A 25,375-nucleotide genomic window follows, 5' to 3' on the forward strand; every position below is an offset into this window, starting at 1 on the left:
CCCGCTGCCCGCGGCGGGCAGAGAGCCGGCAGGCAGCAGGCAGCGGCAACGCTGCGGGTCCTGCGCCTGGGCGCTGCCCCACACTTCCCGCCCGCCCCGGGCTGCGGGGCCACCGGCTGCTTGAGCAGCCCCACGGGTCCCGGGGGGACTGCCCCGGGGTGGGGTCCCGGCGTTCCCAGCACACGCTGCCGGGGCGGCCGGTTCCCGCTGTGCCGCCATCGGCATCCCCCCGCCGTCCCCCCGCTCAACCACCGGCCCCGCGGCTGGGGATTAAACGCTTCTTCCCCCACGCGTGGTGCTGGTTCTTCCGCCGCTCGTTCTGCCGTGGCCCCCGGGCCCGCTCCCGCCGCCGGCACGGCCCCGGCACGGCCTCGCTGGCAGCTCCTCGCCGCGGGGCAGCAGCGGGCAGCGCTGGGGGCGGCTGGAGCCCGCGTCCCTTGGCGGGGCGCGGGGCACCGGGCACCGGGCCCCGGGCCGCCGCCGTCCTGGCGGGGCTGGGCTCCCCGCGGGGGGCGTGGCTTCGTGTGGGCGGGGCTCCGCACGGGGGCGTGGCTTGGGGTGGGCAGTGCTGGGGGGCGGGGCTTGGGGTGGGCGGGGCTCTGAGCGGGGGCGTTGCTTCGTGTGGGCGGGGCTGAGGGAGGGGCGGGGCTCCGCTGGGGCGGGACTGCGTGGGAGGGCGTGGCCTGGAGGGAGGGCGGGGCTCCGCGGGGCGGGCCGGAAGCGGCGCGGGGCGGGCCGGAAGCGGGGCGGCGGCTGTTCCGGCGGCGGCGATGAGTTTCGCGTGGCCATGGCAGTACAGCTTCCCGCCGTTCTTCACGTGAGCACCGGCACCGGGGGAGCGGGGCTGAGGCCGGGCCGGGGCGCGGGGACCGGGAGCGGGGCGGGGGGACCGGGATCTGGGGGAGCGGGGCGGGACCGGGCCGCGCCGCGGCTGGGGTTAGGCCGGGCCGGGTGTTCCGGGTCCCCCCGCGGAGCCGCCCGGCCCCGGCCCGGTTGCTGAGCGGAGCCCCGCAGGCTGCAGCCCAACGGCGAGACGCGGCAGAAGCAGCTCTCGGCCTGGTGCGCGCTGGCGCTCGCCTACAGCCAGCGGCACCGGCTGCCCGCCATGACGGTGCGGGAGGCCCAGGACAGCCCGCTCTTCGCCAACCGCCGCCTGCAGCGTATCCTTGGGACCCCCGGTGCACCCCGTGCCCCCGCCTGCCGCCCCGTCCCCTCCCTCCCTCCCTCCCTCCCTCCCCCGGTTGGTGAGCACCTCCTTAACGCCCATCCCAGGGAAGCTCCCGCTGGAGTCCATCCAGGTGGTGCTGGAGGAGCTCCGCAAGAACGGTGGGTGCCGTCTGTGCCGTCTGTCCGTCCATCTGTCCCGCCTGTGTCCGCTGTCAGACCCGTAGCTAGCAGGGCAGGAAGGGCAGGAGCTGCCGGGCAGGCTCCAACCCGCTGTCGGGAGCTGGACCCGGGGCTTGCCCAGCCCAGCCCGCTGGTGTGGGCCGTGCCTCGGCCCGGGCAGGGTCCCACCCGCCTTCCCTGCTCCTGGCTCCTCGACATCGCCCGTGCGCGGGAGCCAAGCAGCTGCCTTCCCAGCGGCAGATTAAGCTGCGGGAGGAAGAGGGGACTCAGAAGAGAAATTAATTTCTGTACGCGTAGAGATAGTTAGGAAGTTGGCGCGAGCGGTCACGTGGCAGGGAGAGGCAGCTACCTGAGGCTGCCTGTGGGCATAAGGTCTAGCACGTGTTGTGAAATCTGCAGGTTTGATCATTACTGTAGACTTGTGCTCTGATTAAATACCTTTTCCCTGTTGATTTTAGGGAACCTGGAATGGTTAGATAAGAACAAAACCAGTTTTCTGATCATGTGGAGGAGACCAGAAGAATGGGGAAAGCTCATCTATCAGTGGGTGAGAATATAGAAGCTATTTCGCCCCGCAGACCAGGCTTTCTGTGTCTGGGACAAGTGGTATTGGCTGCAATTTGTGAAAAAGACCACTGTAATATTTTTCTCTTGCTTCCTCACTGCTTTTACCTTTCTTCTTCCACTTCTCTCTGTCGCAAAGAAGTGTAGAGATGTTAACAGCTTCTTACTTGTTGTAAGATGTGGTTTGAGCAGCGGATGCAGTTGTCTGCTCCCACTGCAGTTGGCTGTTCCTTAGTGAGGACAGAGCAGCGTTGCCTTTGTATGGCACAAGTCCTTACTGCAAAACACATGGGCAGAAAGAGCAAAGGGGCAGGGGAAAGAGCCGTCTTAGTTTCCTTAGGTGTCGTTTCTTGACTCTCCAGTGCCCCAGAGCGTTTCCAGGGTATTTTTGCTCATCGAGCGCCGTCTGTGTTCCGTTTCACTTGCACTGAGATATAGGAGAGATTGTGCTGAGGATGTTAAATCACACGGACGAGATTTGCTATATTGCTTTTATGTTTCCAGGTGTCGAAGAACGGCTTGACCAACTCTGTATTCACGCTGTATGAATTAGCCAGTGGAGATGATACAGAGAACGAAGGTAATGTCATGTGTCATGTTCTGGAGCAGCTTTTCAGAGCACACTTGATTTGAGTGCGTAAACAGTTGATTGTCAGATTATGGTTTTGTAGATTAAGTATTTTAAAATTGCTTATGCAAGCTCACACCAATCACCACTGGCAAATACTGCTCTGAAGGCTTTTTTACTACTTTGCATGAACATCTCCCTTTCTTATCACTGTTTGCATATTAAACCCCCCCCCCCCCAAGCCTCCCCAGTGCCCAATTCATTATCTGGCGTGAGGTGTGGGGTGTTTTCTTTTTATGCCTAGCTTCTGCGCTGCCTTTGAGACCGCTGTGACTCATTCCCTTCTGTCTGTTGACCTTCAGGCTTTGTTCCTGATGCAGCAATGTAATGATGTGTCTGTTGGCATAGCCGTGACTCTGGATTTGCCGTAGTGTTATGGCGCTGGAGTCTGAAAGGTGCTCTTGAGAGTGCTCTTGAAGCTCTGCTTCACTGCCACCAGTCCCTGAACTTTGTAAGCCTGTTTGTTTCCTGATGTGGGTTTCTTTTTCCCCCGCCATTGATGGGGATCTCTGTCCTTCCCTAGAGTTCCACGGCTTAGATGAAGCTATGCTGCTCCGTGCCCTGCAAGCCTTGCAGCAAGAGCATAAGGCTGAAATTATCACGCTGGATGATGGCCGAGGCGTCAAGTTCTTCTGATAGGACCCTCCTCCCCTCCACTCTTCCCTGGCTGCTGAAGCGGTTCTCGCTGTGAAGGTTCGCTCTCCTGGCCTGGTTTCAAGCCGTGACTGCAAGCAGCTGCATACTCGGGATTTCTTGGGGCAAGGAGAATCTGCGAAGCCTTCCAAAGACATGACTTCTTAGAAATATTCAGAGATCCTCTGTCTTTTCTCCCTGTTGATTGTGTTTGAGAGGCTAAAGCTGCTCTAGGCAGTTCTGAGAGGGACCACCCAGAAGTCAAATAACAGGACGGCTCCTGTTGCTGGTCGCCGTTCCTGTGAAGGCCATGGAGCAGTCTCTTCAGCTGGCTGGTCGAGCTTGGCCTCGAAGGGCACCTCCTCCCCTCCTGCCAGCCGTGTGCTTGGGCTCTACAGTCCCCGCTGCGCTGCCAAGCGGGGTGAAAGCAAGCACAAGGAACTCCCTGTCGCTGCTGTGCTGTAGAAGACCTCAGTGGCAGAGTGTGTGCTTGCTGCAAAGCAGGCTGTGCAGCAAGGTGGGGGTGGATGCCAAGGAACTAATTTCAAGTAATTAAAATGAGATGTATTTATAGAGCAGCCTGGGTGCTTTCGTCTATCTCTATTTTTCCATCAGAAACAAAACAGAGCAGCATACCAGATTCTTGCCCTTCGGCTGCGTTTCCTTACTGCACCAGATGAACACAGCAGCGTGCTGGGGAGCCACCCCATCTGAGTGCGAAGCAGGCAGCACAAGTGCTTTTTTCCCCATGACAGAGCTACGGACCATGTGGGCCCTTACTGCCCATCTTCAGGGCAACATTTACTTTAATTTTCCACGTGCAGTCCCCTGAAAGCTAATGGGTTTGTTGCAGAGGTGGTGGGTTAAGCTCTGTATGACAGTGGCTGATAGAGGGTATGACTAAGTTTTTAGATTCTCGGTGCTGATAACAAAGTACTCAGCTTGTCAGAAACCCTGACCCAGGTACAATCTTTGACCCAGTAAATCCTTGATTGCTGACCGGTGGAAGCTGGACAGCTGTGCTGGGGAGGAATCACGCTCGCCTTTCCTGTTCTTTGGCTGAGCATTCAGTGCTTGTTGCAGGCAGAGGTGGGTGCTGTGCTGGAGCAACCTTTGATCAGAGCTGGCGTGGTCGTTCTCGGGATCCAGTGGAGCAGACGGTGCCTGCTCCCCGGCACGCTTTGGCCATCTGTCCCCAGCTGGTGCTGAACAGCTTGTCCTGCCTGCCCTGCCCTCGCAGGATGACTCGGCACTGGTTCAGCTGCAGTGCTGCTGATGCCCCTTGTCGACGGTAGGTAATTTTCAGTGGAGACAAGATGCTGGAGTCCGGGCTGAGTTTGTGGGGCTGTGAAATTTAAAAATTTCCTTTTTGTAGTAGGAGTACATTGACCTGAACTCAGTGGGATGTGCTGGCTTGATCTGGGCACATCGTTCTGGAGCTGCAGCTGGAGGCTGGTGACCAGGGTTGTTCTCTGTGCTGGTGACAGCAATGCTGCAGAGGAATTCCTGTGTGCCAGCAATTGTCTGCTGGAGAATGGCACTGCCGGCGCTCGTGCCGAGTCACTGACACGCTCGGTTAATGTGGTCTCTGATCCTTTCTGGAGACTATCATCCCAGCAAGCATTGAGATGTCTTACGTGAGCGAGTGGGGTGGTGCAGCCTGCGGTGAGCACGCCTGCCCCTCTCCCACTGGTGCGGCGGCAGCCTGGGGGCAGCCCGGGTTGGTTTCACGTGCCCTGCTCTCAGGTGCCTGTTCAGACAGCCTGGGCTGAGCCTGACCTGAGCTGGGAGGTTTGGGAGCAGGGGATGGACGTGGCAGCCCTCGGGGATGGACACGCTGGGGACGCAAAGAGCTGTCTTGGTGCCGCCGTGCACCGTCTCGCTGGGCAACATCTGATGGCGGCTGAAGAAGCCCGGCTGCCGCCAGCCACGTTTGCAGAAGCAAAGGCTGGTGCAGGCTGTGCCATGCCACGTGCTGGGAGCCCTGCAGCGCATCTCGGCAAAGGGTGTCCCTGCAACTGGCACAGGCTCTGCTCGACCCGGGGCTCGTTGGTTGGACGGGGGTCCTCCCTCTGTGCTTGCAGCCCAGAAAGTCTCTCTGTAGGAATCATCCGCTACCAGTGCCTGCCCTGGACTTGTTTTGATGTCTGAGATCTGCCTCCCTCCCACGTCATGCCACCCACATTGACTCCTTCCCTCTGGTTGCTGTGCCCTCCCCTCTTGCTGCTTTCGTACCCCTGCAACGAGCCGTATTTCTGTGCTGGCTGTTCTGTGCCTGATAGCATCTGCATTTGATCCTGAATAACAAGCCTTTAGCAGCCAGGCCTGGGATGTTTGTATTTCTTGCTCTCTCTATGTGTGATGCCGACCTGTCAGCATTGTGCTCTGAGTTGCATGTGCTGTACGTAACCTGTCTGTCCTTGAGTGAGTCTGTGTTCTTAATTAAATTTGCTCCCTTCTTAGGAAATGGCTGATATGACATTAGATAAGCCTAAAACCAGGCTTTTTCTTTCCAAGGCGCTCCTGGCAACAATTCACTGCTCTTTTTCAGCTTCCTACTTAGTTGCTTACTTAGTGAGAGGAGGAGGAAGAGTATGTCCTCTGCTTCCAGAATGAGCATGGTGTAAAATTCCTTTTTCCACACCCTCTCGGCTGCTTATGAAAAGTCACATCCAGCCATGCCTGTGAGGTCCTTGTGGAACCCACTCCCTGTGCCGGGCATAACTGCAGCCCCGCAGCAGCAGCGAGGCGCCCGCAGATGCTGCTGTCTGCCGGCGATTGCTCGGGGCCGTGGGCCGGGTGCTGGGACTCAAGAGTCGCTGCTGGCTGCTGCTGCCGCCACCCTGGAGGGAGCAATGCTCCCTGGCTGTTCCCTCTGCGGGGGACGGTGGCAATTTGTAACTCGTGGTGATGTAAGCTCCTGTCAGCAGGTAAAACGGAGCCTTTTAATTGTCCTCTGAAACTGGCTTCCTTATCTTTCTTCAGCGCTTCATAGCGTTTGATGATGCAACCGTGGGATTGGGACAGCAGAGCCAGCCCGGAGATGCTGCGTGAGGCTGCTGTGGTGTGGAAGCCCTCGGGTGCTGGGTAGAGATGAAGGAGATGTAATGAGGCTGCTCGGAAGGAGAGAGCGTGGCAGCCTCGAACCGTGACATTCCCATCAGCGGGAGCAGTCACGCCTCTTCCCGGTGCTTCAGACGCAGGGTGAGAGCTGCAGGTGCTCCGGGAGCAAAGCGAAGGGCAGGGGAGGGCTGTGTTCATGTAGGAGCATGGCTGAAACCCTCCCGGGCAGCTCCCTCGCCTGCTGCTTCTCTGCCTCTGCTGCGCTGCCCGGCGCTGCCCGTGGCAGGGGATTGCCCGCCGCATGGCTGCAGCGGGGCCAATCCCTTCTCGGGGGGGTCTGGCATTGCAGAGTTTAAAAACCCAAACGCAAACCTCTCTGCGCTCCCAGGAGCACCACTGCGGGCACGGTTCAGGCTCCAGCACCCGGAGGTGCCATCAAGCCTGGCCGTGCGGCCCCGCGGAGGGGCTCGCCAGAGAAGGTGGTGTTTCTGCAGGGGGGGCTGGCGTGGCCCCCTGCCTCTGGCCCGTGGCCACTCTGAGTTTTGTTGCCAGGGCTGGGTCTGGCCACAGTGATTAGGGCTCGCTGGCCAGGGCGAGGCAGAGCTCGGGGGGCTGGTGCTGAGATAAGGCACTATCAGGCTGTACGCAGTCGGATCCTGCTGATGGGAAAGGAAAACGGCGAGTAGTTGTTTTATTTAACATGGCTGGTTTGGAGCAAGAGTTGTTTCAGTTTGATAAATTTATATGTTGGGATAAACTTGCACATGGGTTACATCTGAGGATTTCCTTAGCCCAGAGTTAGAGAAGTTATCTGCCCGGGGTTAAAGTCACAACTGAGGTTTGGGTGACATCTCCCTGAACTCGGGCGCGCTGGGGCAAGGAGGGAGGCAGCAGGAGGCGGCTGGGAGCTCCTGCGGGCACAGGGTGCTGAAGCCAACCACGAAACAAGCCCTGGGCCACCGCAGAGTCCTCCTCTGCTCTGACCCTTCCCGGGCCGGGCACCCTGTGCCTCACAGCCCGAGCTGCGCATCCCCCGTCTGCAGGGGCTGCCTGCATTCGGACCTGTCTTGGCCCCTCTGTGATCCCGCGCTGAGCTCCGGGATCAGAATGGACAATTCCTGGCAGGGCTCGCTGGAGCAGGGACCTGAGCAGGGCTTTGATTCATGATCTAATCCCAAGGAGAGCGATTACACGGTCCCCTGTTTTCTTCCTGGCAGCCAAATGCGAGTGAGAAATGGGTTACGCTGCCTGATTGCAGCGGTTTCTCAAAGCGAAGGGCTGGCGCCGGCACCTGCAGCCCAGAAATGTCACCCTGATAACGGCCGGGGAGCTGCAGGCACCATCGGAGTGCTGCGATGGTCAGCTGATTGCAGAGCAGGAACTTTTCTGGTTTTGGGCCAAGCTGGCTCCAGCTTGGCGTCCTGGGCCAGGACGGGACCTGCACCCCTGCCCAAGCGGCTCACGGTGTGGGACGGTGTTTGGGGGGGCGGTTGGGGAACTTCTCGGCCGGTTCACCAGGGAGGTGTGGGAGGGCAGCAGTCGGAGCAAACTTCACCCCTAATTTCCTCTCCCGTCTGTAGGGGCCTGACCGGGACACTCCTCTGCTCCTCTGGGATCTTCTGAGGCATCTCGTTTCATGATGAAAATACTTGATAGGGAGACATGAGCCTACCAGACCAAGCCCAGATCCCTGCCCGGCTCCGTGTCTCTCGCTGAAGAGCACGGGCTCCCTGCCAGCCTGGGCCGTGTCCCCGCGCCTGGGCAGCGCAGGGCCCCTGGCAGGGACCCCGGTGTGGGGGTGACCGCAGAGCCAGCCCGCAGGGGCTCAGGCAGCGTTTCGGCTGGCCGTGGCCGGGAGCCGTGCCACCGCTCGGAGATGCGCGGGTTCGGTCTCCCTGCCCAGCTCGGGGCTGGCAGCCCTTGGGCCCCTGCTGCAGACGTGCCAGCTCCATCCTGCAGCCGCCCTGCTCCATGCTGTGCCGAGGGAGAGAGGAGCCAGGACCGGTTTTCTCTCTTTGGGCTCCCCAGGCTGGGGACAGCCGAGCTGAGCGCCCTTGGAACACACGCCTGTCCCGGCGTGGTGGGAGCTCCCAGCACAGCCAGTCCTCTTTCCTTCCCAGGACAGATCTGTTTTCCTGTTTAATTTAAGGAAGCCATCAGTGTGCGCTGGCAGGTGCTGGGATTGATCGTCCAGAGGCCCCACCGCTGCCTGAGCTGCCAGATTTGCCTCCGCTTTGGCAGCTGCAGAACGAGACGCGGCGCTGCCCGTCCCACGGATCAGGCTGAGGATTTTCAGCTGGGAAGGACTGAAATCTCCACCTCTGCTGGAAGCTGTAGTCAGGACAGGATAAAAACAAAAGCAATTACTTTTTAAGCAGGGAGGTTTCTAAACCAGACATGTATTACATGAGTTAAAGCTGCAGCCTCGTATCCTGTGACGGGTTCCAGAGGAGAGGCAGAAGCTGAGGGACGGCTCTTTGCACGCCGCCTCCTGCCCTCCCAGGCTGGGACAGCGATTGCCTGGTTCCTGCGCGGGCTCCTTACATTGTGCAGCCTCCGAGGCGCTTGAGGAGAGAGTTCAATAGGAGCAGGAAAGCCCTCGGGCTTTCGAGATGCAGCGTCAGAGGCAGCTGTGAGTGGAACGGGGGGTGCACCCCTTTCTGGCAATGGATCTGGGGAGAAGCAGGCAGGTTCTGGGCAGGTCTGGGGCGGGGTGCATCCAAACAAAGCCCGTTGTTTGGCAGAGCCAAGTCAAACCATGTCGCATCTTACAACGTGAGAGTCTCCCACACCGGGGCCGTTGCGAGCGCTGCACCCATCACCCATCTGTCCCGGCCTTTTGTCTCTGGCAGCCACGGACACCCGGTGCTCCGGCCAAGGGGCTGCCTCTCCTGCAGGCAGCAGGCAGAGCCCTGCAGTGGGGCAGGCACCAAGCACGTGTCCCTCAGCCGGCAGCGGCTGTTCCCCGGGGACCGTGCCCCACACACGCTCCAGGGAGCACAGGGCTGGCTGAGGATGCGGTGGCTGCTCTCTGCACGGCAGCACGGCTGCAGGCGAGAGCTCTCAGCAAGGAGATGTCGGTCAAACCCCTTCCTGGGGACGCGGGACCTGGCTCCTCCGGTGAGCCCAAGAGCAGGGCTGGACAAGCGGGGTCACGCAGCGGGAGCAGAGCCTGCCTGCGCACAGGAGATCAGCACGGTGACGCTCAGCCTAGCCAGGGCTGCTGTAGGAACAACATTTCATTAAATGCTTCTCCCTCCTCCCACCAGACAGGGCCTGCAGCTGTGCGGGACGGGGCCTGCAGCTGTACTGCGGATCCAGCGGCCGCGGCTCGCCCTGCGTGCGCCAGGTCAGCGGTTGAGGAGGACGTGGCTGGGCTCCTGTGTCGATCCTCTCCTTCATGTTTCTGGTATGGTTGAGCAGAAACAATCTGACCTTAGGGAAAAGAAATTAGCACCGGCCTCAATTGCTTTGTGTTTTGTGTAAACAGCCTCACCGGGTAGAACAACCTCCCCGTTTAACCTGCAGAGACAACAAGCTCTTGTCCGGGTTTTTGGCTCACGCAGGGCTGACACACACGTTCATATCTTCCTATTTGCATGACCCTCATTTCAGGATTTCGGACCGCAGTAAACCCGGAGAGGAATGGCTGTCTGGGATCCCGCAGCCCGGGGGAGCGGGATGGGGCTTCTCCTGGACACGCTGCTCCGGAACCCCGAGTCAGAAGCTCCGAGGAAATGTCTAAACCAGGCGCTTTCCTACGGCCCCCGCCTGGGGCTTCAGCTGCAGCGGCCCCGTGGCCCGGAGCCGCTCCGGGGGCGGCGGGGGGGAGGGGGCTGCCCCGCGGGGAGGGCTCGGAGCCCCCGGTCAGCGCCTCGGCAGCGCGGCTCCGGAGCCCCGGCTGGGAGCCGGGCCGTGTCCCCCCGGCCGGGGCCGAGCGGGGGGGACGGGGCGGGGGCGATGCCCACCGACCCCGCGGGGCCAGGCCGGGTCGGTGCCGGGGCTGCGGGGCGGCCGCTCGCTGCGCGCAGCCCGCGTCTGCTGCCACGGTGCGGGACGCCCGTCCCGGGGCCGCTGCCGGTGCCCGGTGGCGGGGTCGGTGCCTGGTGGCAGGGCCGGTGGCAGTGCCTGAGGCCGGTGCCTGTGCCCAGTGGCGGTGCCGGTGCCCGGTGCCCGTGCCCGGTGGCGGGGCCGGTGGCAGTGCCCGGGGCCGGTGCCCGTGCCCGGTGGCGGGGCCGGTGGCGCAGCGCAGGCGGGGGACGGCCCCGGGCGGTACCGGGGGCGGGCCCGGGCGGGGCCGGGGGCGTGCCGCGGCGGGGCCGGGGCCGCGGCGGGGCCGGGGCCGGTGCCCGCCGGTCGTTCCTGGCTGCGGGGCAGCGGCGGCACCGGGTGCGAAGCTGCGCGGGAGCGGCCGCCCCGGGCCGGGCTGAGCCGATGCCGGCCGCCGAGCCCGCCGCCGCCGCCGGAGCCATGTCCCAGCCCGAGGCGGAGCGGGCGAGCGGCGGCTCCGCGCCGGAGCCGGAGCCGGGGCTCCCCGGGCGGGCCCCGCACCGCAGCCGCAGCCGGCGGCCCTCGGGGCGCGACTCCCGCCGCGCCTCCTCCCGCTTCAGCCGGCGGAGCTCGGCCGAGCTGGAGCTGCTGGGCTACCCGGTGCCGGGCGGGGGGCTCGGCTGGTGGCCGTCGCCGGGAGCCGCCGGGCGCCGGGAGCCGGAGGAGACGGAGAGCGAGGAGGTGGAGACGCAGGCGGTCGCCACCTCCCCCGACGGCCGGTTCCTCAAGTTCGACATCGAGATCGGCCGCGGCTCCTTCAAGACCGTCTACAAGGGGCTGGACACGGAGACCACCGTGGAGGTGGCCTGGTGCGAGCTGCAGGTACGGCCGCCCGCGCCCCTGCCCCTGCCCCTGCCCGCGCCCTGCCTGTGCCGCAGACCCCCGCCCCGCGGGAGGGGGCCTCGGCAGGGGCGCTGGGACCCTTCTCCGTCCAGTTTCCCTGGTGTGGGCAGACCCCCCACCCCGGCCCTGAGCCCCTCTGCCCGCCGCTGTCTGCCTGGGCTGCCATGCAGGAACCGTGGGGCGTCTCCCCTGGGCTGGGGCGCGTCCTGGGGAGCGCAGGGACGCGAGATCCCCCCTTTCCGCCAGGCCCGTTGGCACCCTTCTGTAGTGGGGCAGCAGCAGCAGAGCAGGACAGGGCACCTGCAGCCAGGCTCGGGCTCCCCTCGCTGCCCTGCGCTGCGCCCGTCTCTGCCGGGGCCTCGGCGCTGCGCAGGGCTCTTGGCCTGGGCCCAGGCTCCCTGCTTAATGCTCCCGCTCCCGGCCCTCCTGCCCATCACGTGCTGTTTTCCATTTGCCTCCTCGCTGCCTGCGCTATGGAGCACGCCGGGGTGCCCACACTCCCACTGCCAGTCCCCGCTCCGCGGGTTTACAGGTGGATCCAGAACTGGCTGCTGGTGCTGAGCACTCCGCTGCCTTTTCGGTGCTCACCACCTTGCAGCTTTCCCTTTGGAAGGGCAGCGAGGGCAGGGGTGCCTTCTGCGCCGGCCTCTGCACGCGCGCCTGTGCCAGTGCTGGAGCTGGCTCCGAGGTTTGCTCCGATAGCTCTCGGCGTGTGCTGGGGCACGTGCCTGCAGCGAGCCTGGGGCTGGGTGTCCGTCGGGAGCAGGGTACGGTGCGACCTTGGTGCGCTCCGCTGCTTGTCCTTGGCTGAAGCGGTGTCCGTGGGCACCTGTGTGTGGTTTCCAGGATGCTGCCAGGGGCTTTCTGCTGGGAGCACCTGGACCTGTGGTTTTCCAGGTCTCCGAGCAGCATCCCCATCTCCTCTCTGCCACCGCGCTCCTCCGTCCCCTTCGCTGCTCTGCAGCCTGGCAGCAGCATGCTGACAGCGGGACGCTGAGGGCAGCGGTGAAGGTGTCGGCTTGGCAGTGCTGTCTCCTGCTTCTTGCTTCTGATGGGCCTGATCTCGTCCATGGAGGTGCGTAGGGAGAGCCGTGCCGTGGGGCTCCCTTTTCTCCTTGGAGCTCCCGGGGAGGGGCTTTGGCGAAATCCAAAGTCTCCGGCAGGCTCCTGACCCTGGGGTGGCTGCTGTGACAGGAAGGTCCAAGTCCTTGTTTACACAGGAAAAACGTGTCTTACGAGTTTGTTGTCTTGTTCCTAAAACCTTGGTGCAGCTGCAGGCGGCTGCCCGGGCCGGGTCCTTGGGGTGGCTGCAGCCCAGTAGTGCAAGAAGAGATCCCGAGATGGCAGTGAGTGATTTCTGGAGGGGCTGACTGTGGCCTCTCCGCGGGGAAGGTGAGGTCTTGGGCCTCCGCTTGCCTTCGTGGGTTGCACAATTGCTTCAGCTGGCTGCTGAGAGCCAGCTCAGTGTTCCCTCCCTCGCGCGGCCCCGCAGCTCCGTCCGAACGCTCCTGAGCTCCGTTTGAGTCCTGCGTCCCTTCAGGCGGTGCGGGAAGCACCAGCCTGCTGCTGGCAGGGAAGGGCTCTCCTTGGCGAGCCCAGGACTTTCTCTGGATGAGTCAGCCGTGCCCAGCGCTTCCCGCCTGGCTGGCTCCGCGTCCCTCCCTGCGGGTCTCAGCCCCTCGTCACAGACCTGCCCCAGCTCCCCTGCGCTGGCAGCTGGCACGCGTAGCGGGGCTGGCAGCACGGCTCGCTCCCTGCCCTCCTGCTCGTCCCCGCAGCCGGACCCCTGTCCCCACCCCGGCTGTGTCAGAGCATCTCCTGTGTGTCTGCGGTGGCTGGATGCGGCCCCCACTGCCCGTCCTGCGGCCCAGGGCAGGGGCTGCGTGCACATGGGGCTCTGGCAAAGAGCTGGCCGCAGTCTGGCAGCGGTGCAGGCAGGGCGTGCCTGTGGCTGCGCGCGGGCAGCGCTGGTGTCTTGCATGGTGGCTGCCGGGGGGACGAGGCTGCGCCCTCCCAGGTGGAGGAAGGGGGGTCAGGAAGCAAAAATGCTTCTGTGCCCCAAGTCCAGCAGGCACATGCCGGCCCCGCTGCCTGCCCTGCGAGCCTGCCGGGCCAGCGCGGGCTGCAGCTGCAGGAGCCGCTCGCTTGGCCCATGGGGAGCTGGCAGGCGACGTGTGCGGAGAGACCGAGCTCCTGCCAGGGACCGTCCCGTGAGCATCCCGCGGTGTCTGGGAGACCTGGCAGACCTGGCTCCCCTCCGCCACCCACCATCACCCTCCCAGGGGAGCACAGCCTGGTAGCTGGGAGTCCCTCAAGGGCCCAAATCCCATCCCATGCAGCCCGGACGCTTGCCCCCCCCTCCATCCCTGCCCCCCAGCCCTCTCCCTTCCCCACCCAGTATTCGGCTCCGTCCCGCTGACCGCTCCTTATCCAGCGTCTCTTGTTCCAAATCCACATCCCACGAGGGGCTGAGAGCACAGAAGCAGACTTTTAAAAGTTTGGTTTTTTCAGTGGTTGTGCAAAGAATCGGACACTGTGACACAAATATGGAACCGCAAATAAAAACGGTTACGGGTCTGCCCTTTTAAAAATAGTTTTGTCCTGTGTCTTGCACAGTTCTCCTTCTATTGCCTTTCAATTCTAAATGAATACCTAACCTCAGCCCTGACCTGTTCCGGTCTGGAGAGCCTCGTCCAGCTGCTGTGATGGCTCTCGATCCCAAATCCCAGCTCTCCGTGCCGTCCTCGCCCTGCCCTTCCCTCCCCAGTGCCTGGCAACCTGGAGGCCGTTTTTGCCTGTCCCCTGCCTTCCTGTGGGACCCCTCTGGGGACCTGCCCATCCTTGTCCCCCCGTCCCTCTGCCCCCCAGTCCTGAACACAGCGTCTGTCTTTGCCTCCCGCCCGCGTCCCGCAGTCCTGCCGTGACCTGTTTGTGCTTTCCAGCTTTAGACTGGGGACTATTTCTGTTGATAGGTGCTGCGGGCAGTGGGGAAGGAGGAAGCAGGGAGGAGACCGGAGGCCCGGAGCGGGATCGAGCTGTAAATACCTGGCCGTGAGCGGTTTTCCTGTGGGTCCCCTCGGGCTCCCTGCAGGCGAGAGCAGCCTGGGCAGTGGGCACTGCCATGCCCCCCCAGCTCCCTCGCCCAGGTCAGGCAGGTAACCTCAGCTGGCTGCCCCGCAGGCTGCAGGGCACCTTTCTTCCCAAATTCCTGCATCTTCCCAAAATCCATCACACGCCCAACCCATCCTGCCTGCACTGTGGTTGGGATTCGTGCTGTGACTGAGCGTGGCGAGGCCCTGGGACAGCGCCTGGGGCTCAGCCCCGCACGGGGCAGGGAGCTCTGCCTGTCCGGGAGACGAACCAAGGAGACCGGGGGGATTTGCTCGATGGGGGTCCTGCAGGCTTGGGAACGTGAGCGTGTGCGTGCTCGTGCGCCTGCGAGCGTGCACGAGGTCGCCGCTCGCCAAGCAGCGGGGGCAGACCCGCGGGGAGGAGCGGTGGGGTGCGGGCACCCGCTGCTGCGATAGTGCTGGCTCCTCTGCCGGGGGGCTCAGGACCTCCCCGCGGCTGGAGGTGCTGCGGCCATGGCTGGAGGGAGGGCGTTGGGTGGTCTCCAGTGCCTGCTCCGTGCCCCGCCACGGTGTCACTATGAACATCCCTCCGGTGCGGGACTGCCTCCCTTTCCAGGCACGACTCTCAGCCTCGCACAACGGGGCTTTCACAGGCCGCCACCGGGACCCCCTGCCCGGGGCATCGCGGAGCTGGGGCCCTGCGAGGGCTGCAGACTCTGCGCCGAGCACCGGTGCTTCCTCGCGCTGGGGAAGCCTCCTGCCGCAGAGGCGAGAGCCGCCCTCCGCCGCCGTGCCCGGCCCTCCCTCCTCCCGCGCTGGCCTCGGCTCCGGCTGTTGGCCGTGCTGGGCTCGCCGGCAGCCAGCTCCTGGCTCGTGGGATGGGCTGGACCGCCGCCACCCAGCTCCTCACCCGGCCCCGCACCGCCATCCCCAGAGTCCTCCTCTGCCCTGCACGAGGTGCTGCTAGGAAAGGACACAGTGTCCCTGCGTGCTGGTGTGGGGCGGCGGGGCTCTGCTGCCCGCCCTGCCCTCCCCGGTGCCCGGTCCCTGGACGAGCAGCTCCGGCCGGGCTGGGGCTGGACTGGGCTCCGCTCCCCGCTGCTGGTGCTTGGTGGGAAGAGCGTTGGGACCAGCTGCCGCTTCAGTTGCGCGGGAGGAACGGTGCTGGGCGAGCCCAGGAGTCCTGGCACAGGCTCGGGGGACGAGCTTGGCTCCCCCAGGCCTTGCTTCAGGCAGAGGTGGCCTCGTGCCGGGGGTTCTGCCTGGAGGTGGCACGGCAGGGGCCGACGCTGGCACGACCGCGCCAAGCAGGGTCCCGTCTCGCTGAACTGGGAGAACCGTGACTGCCCGTGACTCCCTCCCTGCCCCTCTTCATAGCCCATTTTGGCTTCCCCCGTGCCCTTGCGGGTTCGCGGGGCACAGTGAAACCTCCAGGCTTCTCGGTGGGGAGTGGGGGGCCGGGGGGTCTGCGGGCAGCTGTGGCGCTGGGCAGGGCAGCCGCTGTGCCGCTGTGCCGTGCAGGGGCTTTGGTTGCTGTTTTCCTCCTTGGGTATGAAAGGTCCCATTCATCCCGCTGCAGCAGGGCTCAGGTTCTCATCTGGGCTGAGCCGGGTCCCTGAGCGTGTGTTAAAAGCAGAGGGGATTATGGAGCGGCTCCAGCCTGGCCGTGGGGCCGGCTGTGATGCAATGAAAATATTACGAAAGCTGCCTGAGCTGATGGATGGCGGCCGCAGGCCAAGGAGCTGAGCACGGCTCCAGCAGCGCCTGGCGGTGGGAGCACAGTGGCTGCCTGCGGCAGCTCCGTTTTCCTCGGCCCCGTGAGCGTGGGCTGGACAGGGGGCCTGGCTGGGTGACCCCCAGGCTCTGCAGTGCCCAGGTCCTTCAGGGTCCTGGGCTGTGGTGGTCATCGCTGGGGATGCTGCCCTGCTCCTGCTCCTGCTCCTGCCCGGGGCTCGGCACTTGCAGCCGCCCGGGCTCGGCGCAGGACCCGGCTCCTTCTGGGTCTGGGGGGCTGGGTCCCCCCTTCCTGCACCACGGAGCCGTGTCCCTCCAGGATGTGCCTGAGTCCTCCCCGCTGGCCCCGGCCCCAGCTCCGCTCAGCGCCCTTGTCAGCACTCGGCTTCAGTTTCCACTTTAATTAACTCGAGCAGGAGGAACATGGAAAAACCTGGGCTGGAGCCTCCCCCGCCTGCTTTCCCCAACAAAGGCCTCATTGAGGCTGGCCGGCACCCTGCCATGCCGGTGCCCAGTGCTGGGAGCCGGTGGTACCCCGGCGGGGGGCAGGGCTGGCCGGGGGGCCAGAGGGGCCGCAGCCGTCGGGTCTGCACGGGGCACGCTGGTGGGCAGCGGCGGTGGCAGAGCCCCCGCACGTCCTCTCGGCTGGGTGGCTGCAGGCTGGGGGTCTCCGTCCTGTGGTGGTGTGGTGGGCGCTGGCTGAGGGCTAAGAGCAGCAGGACCGGGGCTGGGCAGCCCCGGCACAGGGCACTTTCACGGCAGGGAAGCACGCAGGCTTCTTGCTGCACCATCTGTCATGGGAGGCTTTGGCCATCCCTCCCCAAACCAGGGAGAGTGGCTCCATCCAGAGCAGCGCCGTGGAGGGTCAGGGTGCGGGGACCAGCCGGGTGGGGTGAGACCATGGTCTGGGATGGCCCCAGCCCCATGTGAGCCCCTGTGCTGGGGGGCAGTGGGTCTGACCCCAGCTCTGCCCTGGGGCCACAGCAGCCCCCGCTGCCTCTTATGTAGGGAGTGGGGACGAGGATGTGAGGGTCTCTTGTAAGCCAGGGCATCCCCCGTGCTTGCCGGGGACCCTGCGTGCCCCCATCACCTCCCCACTGGCTCCTGCAGACGCGGAAGCTGTCGAAGACGGAGCGGGCAGCGGTTCAGCGAGGAGGTGGAGATGCTGAAGGGGCTGCAGCATCCCAACATCGTCCGCTTCTACGACTCCTGGAAGTCAACCATCAAAGGCCAGACCTGCATTGTGCTGGTCACAGAGCTCATGACGTCCGGCACCCTGAAAACGTGAGCGGGGACCACCAGGTTGGGGTATGCAGGGGAGGGGACGGGGTCCCTGTGGTGATGGGGAGGCGAGGAACAGGTCTGCACCCCCCCACCTGGGCACTTGACGTGGGTGTTCAGGTGGGGATGATGGGCTGTGGGGGGCTCCCGTGGGATCTGGGCAGATGATGGGGCAGGGCTGGGAGCTGGAGACAGAAATCAGGGGTCGCTGCTGGACATTTGGAGACCCAGGAGCTTCATGGGCACCATCCTGCACGGGGACGGTGTGGCCCGGGCACGCCGGTGCTGAGCAGGGCAGCAGCACTGGCCGCTCGCCCCAGCTGGCTCCTGACACTGGTGGCCCAGGGAGCTCAGCTCTTCCTGGGCTGTGTTTTCTGTGCTGCCTGTGCAGAGCCCAGCCGGGGAGGGGACCGGGAGCCCCTGACTCCAGGGTGCTCTTTGCCACTTGCCCTGCGTGGGCACCCGCATCCAGATGGGCTTGGCGGTGGGAAGAAGGGTGGGCTGGGGCCGGGGCGTGGGGCCGAGCCCCATGGGTCCGAGCCCCGTGGGTCCCCCGGCAGCTATCTGAAGCGGTTCAAGGAGATGAAGCTGAAGGTGCTGCAGCGCTGGAGCCGGCAGATCCTCAAGGGGCTGCATTTCCTGCACACCCGCTCACCCCCCATCATCCACCGCGACCTCAAGTGCGACAACATCTTCATCACGGGCCCCACCGGCTCAGTCAAGATCGGGGACCTGGGTCTGGCCACACTCAAGCGAGCCTCCTTCGCCAAGAGTGTCATAGGTGGGGTCCCAGCGCGGTCCCGGTGCGGCCGGGCTTGCGGCTGCCCGCGATGGCTGTGGGTGGGTCGGCGCCCCGGGGGTGCTGAGCCCCGCTGCTGCCCCCAGGCACCCCCGAGTTCATGGCGCCGGAGATGTACGAGGAGAAGTACGACGAGGCGGTGGACGTCTACGCCTTCGGGATGTGCATGCTGGAGATGGCCACCTCCGAGTACCCCTACTCCGAGTGCCAGAATGCCGCGCAGATCTACCGCAAGGTCACCTCGGTGAGCGGCCCCGGCCCCCCCGGGCTGAGGGCGATGCTGCTGGCTGGTGCCATGGGCATGGGAGCCAGGGTGAGGGGGCCGGTCGGATGGAGCTGTTGGGCCTCACTGCTTCCCGAAATGTGTCATCGTGCAGGTTGTGCAAGCAAACTAAAAATAGTCTGGGTGGTGAGACGGTGCCGTACCAGGGCGCAGGGCTCGCGGAGGGCAGGGAGGGGGCATGGCTTGGCCAGATCCTGCGTCCCTTGCCCCATGCCAGGCGCTGCCAGCACGTTAATGGGGTGGAACGGGAGCGGGTCAGCTTGGCCACCCCCTGCCCGGGGCACTGTGGCTGCCCCAGCTGGTCCTGGCTGGCTCGCGCCTGCTGGGGTGGAAACCCGGAGCCCCGGGGCATCCTGGCCCTGGCTGCCCGTGCAGGCTCGCGTGACCCGGCTGTGGGAGCCGCGTCCAGGCCGGTGGGGCCCTGAGCTGGGAGCCCTATCCCCATGTGTTCCCCGCTGCCGGCCGGGCTGTGCCGGGGGCTGCGGGGCCATGGCTGCCCGGGGGGTGTCCAGCAGCCCCGTGGCCCCACAGAGCCTGGGTTCAGCCCCGGGTCCTGGAAACCCGGTGCTGTGGCAGGGTCTGGCACAGGAGGCACTGATGCCCATCGCCCTCAGGGCCTAAAGCCCAGCAGCTTCTACAAGGTGAAGGTCCCGGAGCTGAAGGAGATCATCGAGGGCTGCATCCGCATGGACAAGAATGAGAGGTGGGAGGGGAGCGGGGGCCTGGGCAGCAGAGCCTCCCCCGGCCCCCAGCCCCGCGCTGAGCTGTGCTCCCCGCAGGTACACCATCCAGGACCTGCTGGAGCACTCCTTCTTCCAGGAGGACACGGGGGTGCACGTGGAGCTGGCCGAGGAGGACGACGGCGTCAAGTCTGGGCTCAAGCTCTGGCTGCGCATGGACGACTCGAAGAAGCTGCACGGCAAGTACAAGGACAACAACGCCATTGAGTTCCTCTTCGAGCTCTACAAGGACGTGGCGGAGGAGGTGGCCCAGGAGATGGTGGGTGCAGGGACGGAGGGACCCTGAGCGCCATGGGGGTCCCTGTGCCCTGACATGACAAGCCCCCTCCCATGCAGGTGGTCCTGGGCTTTGTCTGTGAGGCTGACTACAAGCTGGTGGCCAAGGCGGTGCGGGACTGCGTGGTCGCCATCAAGCGCAAGCGGGAGAAGCTGAAGCGCGCCCAGGACGTGTCGCCTGCAGAGCCAGAGCAGCCGCCAGGCGTCCTGCAGCTGCTGGAGGAGCTCAAGTCACCGCTGCCACCCGGGACACCCACCCCGGCCACCCCTGGTTCCGGGGACTCCGTCTTCAGCAGCACCTTCCCCCCGGAGCCCGAGGAGCCAGAGGCTGACCAGCACTTTGCCTACCGGCACATCAGCTACTCCTCGGCCACCTGTGCGTAGGCACCGGGCAGGGGGACAGCAGGGTGACCGAGGGCAGGAGGGGGGTCCCTCCCCACCTCCAGCCGTGCTGTGCACCCAGCCCCAAAGCTGTTTCCTGGGGGTGCAAGCTGGGGAGCGGGGGGGCTCCGGCTCTGGCCGTGCTCACGCGAGCGCTCCTCTGCAGCTGACTGCGAGACGGATGGCTACCTGAGCTCCTCTGGCTTCCTGGACTCCCCAGACCTGGCCCATCGCAGCTTCTCGGCGGGGGACACTGCCAGCCCACCGCCCACCCGCCCTGTGCGCTGCTTCCCCACGGTGAGTGGGGCCCCGCGGGGTGGGCGAGGTGGCCGTGGTACCTGCTCACGCCATCCTCTCCCCGCAGAGCATCGCGGTGCAGCTGCCCACCGAGCACCTCCCCCCCACCAGCGGCTTCTCCTCACCAGTGGACAGGTGAGGCCGCGGGGGCCAGGCAGGGGCTGGATGGGGAGTGCGGCGGCTGGGAACGGCTGCGCTGATGCTCCGGCACTGGGGCTTCCCACAGCTACGCCTCAGACGTGGCATCTGGCATGAGTGACGGCTGCGAGGGGTTCTCAGCCAGCGAGCAGAGCACCAAGCTGCCGCCCAAGCGCGCCTCGGGGAAGCTGCTGCGGCGCCGAGCCCGGTCCAGGCTGCGCATCACCAACGTGAGTGCCGTGGGTGCCGTGGGTGCCAGGTGGGCAGGCGGGCGCTCCCCAAGCTGAGCCAGCCCTGCCACTCACAGATCTCCGACAAGAACGACCGGGTGGTGGAATGCCAGCTGCAGACCTACAACAACAAGATGGTGACCTTCAGGTTCGACCTGGACGGGGACAGCCCGGAGGAAATCGCGGCCGTCATGGTGAGCGCAGGGTGGGGGTGAGGGCAGGGGCCTGCCCATCCGTGCCGGGTGCTGACCGGCCCCTCTGCCCCCCAGGTACACAAAGAGTTCATCCTCAAGTCGGAGCGGGACAGCTTCATCCACCGCATCCGGGACATCATCCACCGCGTGGAGACCCTGCTCCGCAAGGACGGGCGCGGTGCCACCGAGTTGCCCGAGAGCCCCGAGGCCGAGCATGGCACGGGCAGCCCTGTGAGTGCCCAGCGCAGCCCCACCAGTACTGGGGAAATTGCCGACGCTGAGCACGGCTGGGGGTGCTGCCCAGCCCCAGGGTGGGGGCCAGGGTCCAGGGGCAGCCCCGTGCCTGCAGCTCCAGGTCACCTGCCCGCTCCTGCCATGGGCTGTGGTGGCCCCATGCCCGGTGGAGCCGCCAGCTCCTGTCCTTGCATGCGGTGGGGCCGGGGTGGGGGCCAGCGGGGGCTTGGCTCAGCCTGTCCGGGGTCTCGGCTCAGCCTGTCCGGGGTCTCTGCCCCGGTTCTGGGCTCAGCTACATCCTCCTCAGCAGGCGGACCTGCAGCTGCAGGAGCTCTCTCGCTCCATCTCCTCCTCATCCTCGCTCAGCGGTACGTCTCTGCCCGTGTGGGCCCTTCCCATCCCCGCCAGCCCTGTGCAGGGTGGGTGACAGCCCTGACTGAGCCTGGGGGGTCCCATGGGGCACATCCTGCCTCGGCTGAGCGTCAGCTGTCACCCCTGTGCTGCAGACCTGGGCTGCACGAGTCCCAGCCTCTCGGTCCAGTCCCCCATCCTGCCGTCGCTGAGCAGCTCCCTGTCGGAGAACGACCTCGCCAGCCCCACGGAGCCACTGGCAGCTCCAGCCTGTGAGCTGTGGCCGACGCTGCCAGGCTCCCCCGAAGGTACCAGCCCTGGCAGGGCCAGGCACGTCTGTCTGTCTGGGGCTGCTGACGGCAAACCCGCTGTGCCTGGGCTGATCCCTCACTGGCATGGGGCTCAGAGCTGCCTGGGCAGGGGGTGGAGGGGGCTCGTGGTGGTCAGGGGCCGCTCCTGATGCTCCTCTCTCCGCAGGCTCCGTGCAGACCTGGCCCCTCGTCTCGACGGCTCCCTCCTGGCTGACAGCATCGCCGGCGTTCCCGCAGACCCCCCTGAGCACCCCGGGGGGGCCTGTCCCACCAGCCCTGCCCCAAGCCCTCCTGTCCCAGCTGCCGCTCCCCACCTCCCCTGTCCCCAGTGGGCCCAGCAGCCCCCTGAGCCCCTCTGTGACCAGCGCGTCCTGGTCCCCCACTGCCCCCTTCCTGTCCCTGGCCAACGTCTTCTCCCTGGCAGTGATGAGCGTGGCCCACACACTGCTGCCCGCCGTCTCCTCCATCGCCAGCTCGGGCGGGCATCTTTACCCTCAGCTGCTGCCGCGGCCGCAGAGCCTTGTCCTGGGGCCCCCACGCTTCGTCTACCCTGACCCTGCCAGCATGGCCAAGCCAGCCCCAGCCTGCGGTGGGACCCTGGAGTCAGCAGGGGCCGATGTCCCCGCTGCCGGGGAGCCCATGACATTCTCTCCCTTGGCACTGGCCCCGCCGAGCCCCGCAGTCAGCGAGGCCACGGGGCATCCCCTGCCATCGCCGAGCACATCCACACCGGGGAGCCCGGAGGGCAGCACAGTGAGTACAGGGGTGGCAGGGGCCGCTCGATGTGGGGCTCAGTGCCAGGGGGCCGGGTTGTGGCTGCAGCTGCTGCCCTGGGATGGGACAGGGAGCCCCTAGGACAGGACAGGGACCCCCTGGGATGCAGGGAGGGCTGAGTGAGCGGTGGGTCCCGGGGCACGGGCGCAGTAGTGGAGTGGGGCAGGAGGTGTGGGGGGACCCGGGGTGGGGCAGCTGACAGTGCTCGGGTGCCTGCAGGTGCTGCCCGGCTCCCCCAAGCACAGCCACCCACTCATCGTCTCGGAGTCACCAGCCCCCGGCATGCCCAAGGTCCGGCTCTCACCCATCAACGAAGGTGAGGTGGGGAAGGACCGAGGCTGCGCCACACGGCCGCGTCTGCACTGGGGCACCATGAGGTGCCCGTGTACCCCGAACCCCACCAGCCGCCCCCTGTCCCCTGCAGAAGCCAAGCCCCGGATCCTGGGCCGGTTCCAGGTGACGCCGACCAAGGACCTGACCGCAGCCTCCCCGGTGCCGGGCAGCGATGAGGGCGAGCAGCACGGTGTGGAGCCGGCAGCAAGTGGCTCCCCCCTGCCTGCAGCCCCTGACACATGGGGCAGCTCAAGCAGTGACCTGGAGTCGGTGCTGGAGATGGCAGAGCAGGACCCCGAGGCCGAGGCAGCGCTGGCTGAGGAGGGCACGGCGGTGGCACCGGCAGAGAGCGACCGGGAGGGCCCCGGGGAGGAGGGCGCAGAGAACGCGCCGCAGGCGGTGCTGAGCCAGGTGTGGCTGAACTACTCCCGCAGCTTGTCCTACCTGAGCAGCGACGACACCGAGAGTGAGGACGAGGAGATCTGGGAGGAGCTGCAGAACCTGCGGCAGAAGTGAGCAGCCCCACGGCACGAGGGGGAGTGGGGTGGTGGGCTGCACCTGGGAGGCAGCGCGGGGGCTGCAAGAGGGGACAGGTCTTCCCGCCTGCCCCCTGCGCGGAGGCCCTGGCTTGGCCGGCTGCGGCGTGCCACACGGCTCGGCTGCCAGCCCCCGTCTCCTCCCCAGGCACCTGGCCGAGGTGCAGGTGCTGCAGAGCGCCCAGAAGAAGGAGATCGAGGAGCTCTACCTGCGGATGGGGAAGCAGCCGCCGCTGGGCATCGTTTCCCCTGCTGCCATGCTCTCCAGCCGCCAGCGACGCCTTTCCAAGGGCAGCTTCAACCCCTCCCGCCGCAACAGCCTGCAGCGCCTGGAGCTGGCGCAGCCCTCAGGTGCCAGCCCCCGCCACCGCAGCTCCCTCCCGGGGCCCCTGCGGGACGGGGACCCCCGGGGCCGAGGGGAGGGTTGGGCCTGTGCGGGGCACAGCTTGATGCCCCCCTGCTCAGCGCCGCTCCGTCTCACCAGGCATCATGCGCCGTAACTCGCTGAGCGGCAGCAGCACAGGCTCGCAGGAGCAGCGGCTGAGCAAGGGGGTGACTTTTGCTGACGATTTCGGCCGGATGGTAAGGAGCAGGGGGCTGATCCTACTGCCCGTGGCCCTGTGGCACTCCCAGCGGGTCCCAGCTCACCGCTGCTTCTCTTCCCAGTAGCCGGCTGGTCAGGAGTGACTTCATGAACTACCTCAACGAAGTGCCTGCTGCCCCGGGGGCAGGTGAGAGCCCCTGCACCTCCTGGGAGGACAGCACCGGCCCTGGGGGCAGCCAGCACCCTCGGCCCCAGCCAGCTGGGTGCCCACCCCAGGGAGCCTGGTCCCCGCCTCTACCCTTGCACCCGTGGCAGGGTGCCTGCTGCCTCTGTATCAGAGGGCAGGCCTGTCCCATGCTTGTCCTCCTGTTTCCTCCCTCCTTGTGCCCCCCCCGGTACCCTCCCTGCCATTCTGAGCCCGTTTGCTCAAGCTCAGTGCCAGCTGTGGGATGCGTGCGAGGCTCTGCCATCTTTCATGGCTTTACTCCGAGCTGAACCCGTGCGGGCAGAATCAGGCCCCGCCGGCGCACTCCCCGGAGCAGAACCACACCCTCACCACGTCACGATACGTCCCCACCCCTGCCACCACGCTGTCCTCCAACTCTGCTGCCCAGCTGCCCAGCTGGCTGCCACCCTCATCTCGCTCTGCGCAGCCGAGAACGAGCCGGCTGCAGGGCGGGAAGAAGCCTCCCTTGGCCCCGTACAGCGATGGAGCTGGCACACCAGGAATGGCAGCGGTTGTGCTTTGTTATGAACTGACATCTGGGAAGTGTTTTCATAAATACGAATTAAATACAAATGAGGTCTGTCTGGTGGAACTTGCGGACACCGGCCTTGCTATTTGTTTGTGGTAACAGATGATAAAATGAAGAGCAAAACAGAAAATTCGCCCATCTAAGCAGACACTTGAGTGGGTGCTAAGAACCTGAGCTGGACTCTGGCCACCAGCTGCTTTAACAACAGGTGCTGACGCAGTCTCCAGACAGGGTATTTATTGTGGAAAGTGACGGGCACCTGGGCACCCCGGCCCTTCCCAGGAGCGAAGACCCTGGCAAAGGCGCTGGTTGCTCTCCTGCAGCAAGGCGGCTCCGCAGGGGAGGGAGCCCTGCCCGCAGGGGAGCCCCCCCAGCGCGTTTCCCTGGACCGCACCGAGCGCTGCACAAGCCCAGACCCCCGCAAGGGTGGCTGCCCCGTGCTCAGGGCCAGGCGATTCCCCTGTGCCCAGGGCCCGTTCTGCCCGGCGGGGGCCGCAGCTCACTCACGGCGTTTACCGGGACCGGGCCGGGCCCTCCGCGCTCAGCTCGCTGCGCTCTCGGCCCGCGCCTGTGCCCGCGCCCGCGCCGCCTCTGCCTCCTGCTCCAGCTCATCCAGGAACCGCTCCTGTGACACCGAGTAGAAGGTGTAACCGTCTGGGGGAGGGGGGGGTTAAGGAAAACAGCGGGCGCAGCCCGGCGGCGGCGCGGCGCGGCGCGGCGCGTCCCCCCGGCCCCGGCCCCAGCCCCGGCCCCGGCCCCAGAGGATACAGATGCCGAACACCACCGCGCCGATGCCGAGCGCCAGCAGCGCGTTGCGGCCGCGGAGCCGCCGCTGCAGGGCGCGCTGGCGCTGGGCGCGCTCCACCCGCGCCATGAGAAGGCGCTGCTCGGGGCTGAGCCCGGGCTCCCGTGCCGGGTCGATGCGCCGGGCGAAGGCCGCCTCCCCGCCCGGCTCCCGCGGCGCCGCCATCTTCTCTGCCACCGC

General features: G+C 65.7%; 3 protein-coding genes across 6 annotated transcripts; 2 read left to right on the forward strand and 1 right to left on the reverse strand.

Moving 5' to 3' along the window:
* The first annotated feature begins 770 nt into the window (after positions 1–770).
* VPS25 (vacuolar protein sorting 25 homolog) lies at positions 771–6,343 on the forward strand. 4 transcript variants are annotated; one of them, XM_075722656.1, is made up of 8 exons: positions 771–817; positions 1,015–1,160; positions 1,273–1,326; positions 1,806–1,894; positions 2,416–2,491; positions 3,063–4,463; positions 4,548–4,809; positions 6,158–6,168. In XM_075722656.1, the coding sequence occupies exons 1-6, from the start codon at positions 771–773 to the stop codon at positions 3,173–3,175; spliced, it is 525 nt and encodes a 174-aa protein (XP_075578771.1). In that variant the 3' UTR covers positions 3,176–4,463; positions 4,548–4,809; positions 6,158–6,168. The 4 variants fall into 4 exon arrangements, with proteins under 4 accessions (XP_075578771.1, XP_075578772.1, XP_075578769.1 ...); XM_075722657.1 differs by lacking the exon at positions 4,548–4,809 and having other exon boundaries at positions 6,158–6,343; XM_075722654.1 differs by lacking the exon at positions 6,158–6,168 and having other exon boundaries at positions 4,548–4,875.
* A 4,326-nt stretch (positions 6,344–10,669) lies between these two features.
* Positions 10,670–24,235, forward strand: WNK4 (WNK lysine deficient protein kinase 4). The gene is given in 21 exon segments (XM_075722889.1): positions 10,670–11,107; positions 17,044–17,070; positions 17,072–17,217; positions 17,775–17,995; positions 18,100–18,257; positions 18,911–18,999; positions 19,076–19,295; positions 19,373–19,688; positions 19,860–19,990; positions 20,058–20,125; positions 20,217–20,358; positions 20,436–20,552; positions 20,628–20,783; positions 21,097–21,154; positions 21,293–21,445; positions 21,615–22,201; positions 22,442–22,538; positions 22,647–23,067; positions 23,240–23,442; positions 23,576–23,673; positions 23,758–24,235. Coding segments are annotated over 21 exon segments (3,849 nt in total). The 3' UTR covers positions 23,761–24,235.
* Positions 24,236–24,931: 696 nt separating this feature from the next.
* Positions 24,932–25,360, reverse strand: COA3 (cytochrome c oxidase assembly factor 3). Its single transcript, XM_075722923.1, has 2 exons — positions 25,159–25,360; positions 24,932–25,044 (listed from the first exon to the last, which is right to left on the reverse strand). Exons 1-2 carry the CDS (start codon positions 25,358–25,360, stop codon positions 24,932–24,934), a joined length of 315 nt encoding a protein of 104 aa, XP_075579038.1.
* Between the last annotated feature and the right edge of the window lie 15 nt (positions 25,361–25,375).

The sequence above is a fragment of the Pelecanus crispus genome, chromosome 18, assembly GCF_030463565.1.
Source record: "Pelecanus crispus isolate bPelCri1 chromosome 18, bPelCri1.pri, whole genome shotgun sequence".
NCBI classification, from domain to species: Eukaryota; Metazoa; Chordata; class Aves; order Pelecaniformes; family Pelecanidae; genus Pelecanus; species Pelecanus crispus.

Bases quoted from the DNA above. Each gene is read 5' to 3' on its own strand.
- COA3 (XM_075722923.1), bottom strand. From the start codon at position 25,360: ATGGCGGCGCCGCGGGAGCCGGGCGGGGAGGCGGCCTTCGCCCGGCGC. The intron at 25,045-25,158 runs GTATCCTCTGGG...CCCCTCCCCCAG, and splicing joins CGCGGTGGTGTTCGGCATCT to ACGGTTACACCTTCTACTCG.
- VPS25 (XM_075722657.1), top strand. From the start codon at position 771: ATGAGTTTCGCGTGGCCATGGCAGTACAGCTTCCCGCCGTTCTTCAC. The intron at 1,161-1,272 runs GTATCCTTGGGA...CGCCCATCCCAG, and splicing joins CGCCAACCGCCGCCTGCAGC to GGAAGCTCCCGCTGGAGTCC. The intron at 1,327-1,805 runs GTGGGTGCCGTC...TGTTGATTTTAG, and splicing joins GGAGGAGCTCCGCAAGAACG to GGAACCTGGAATGGTTAGAT.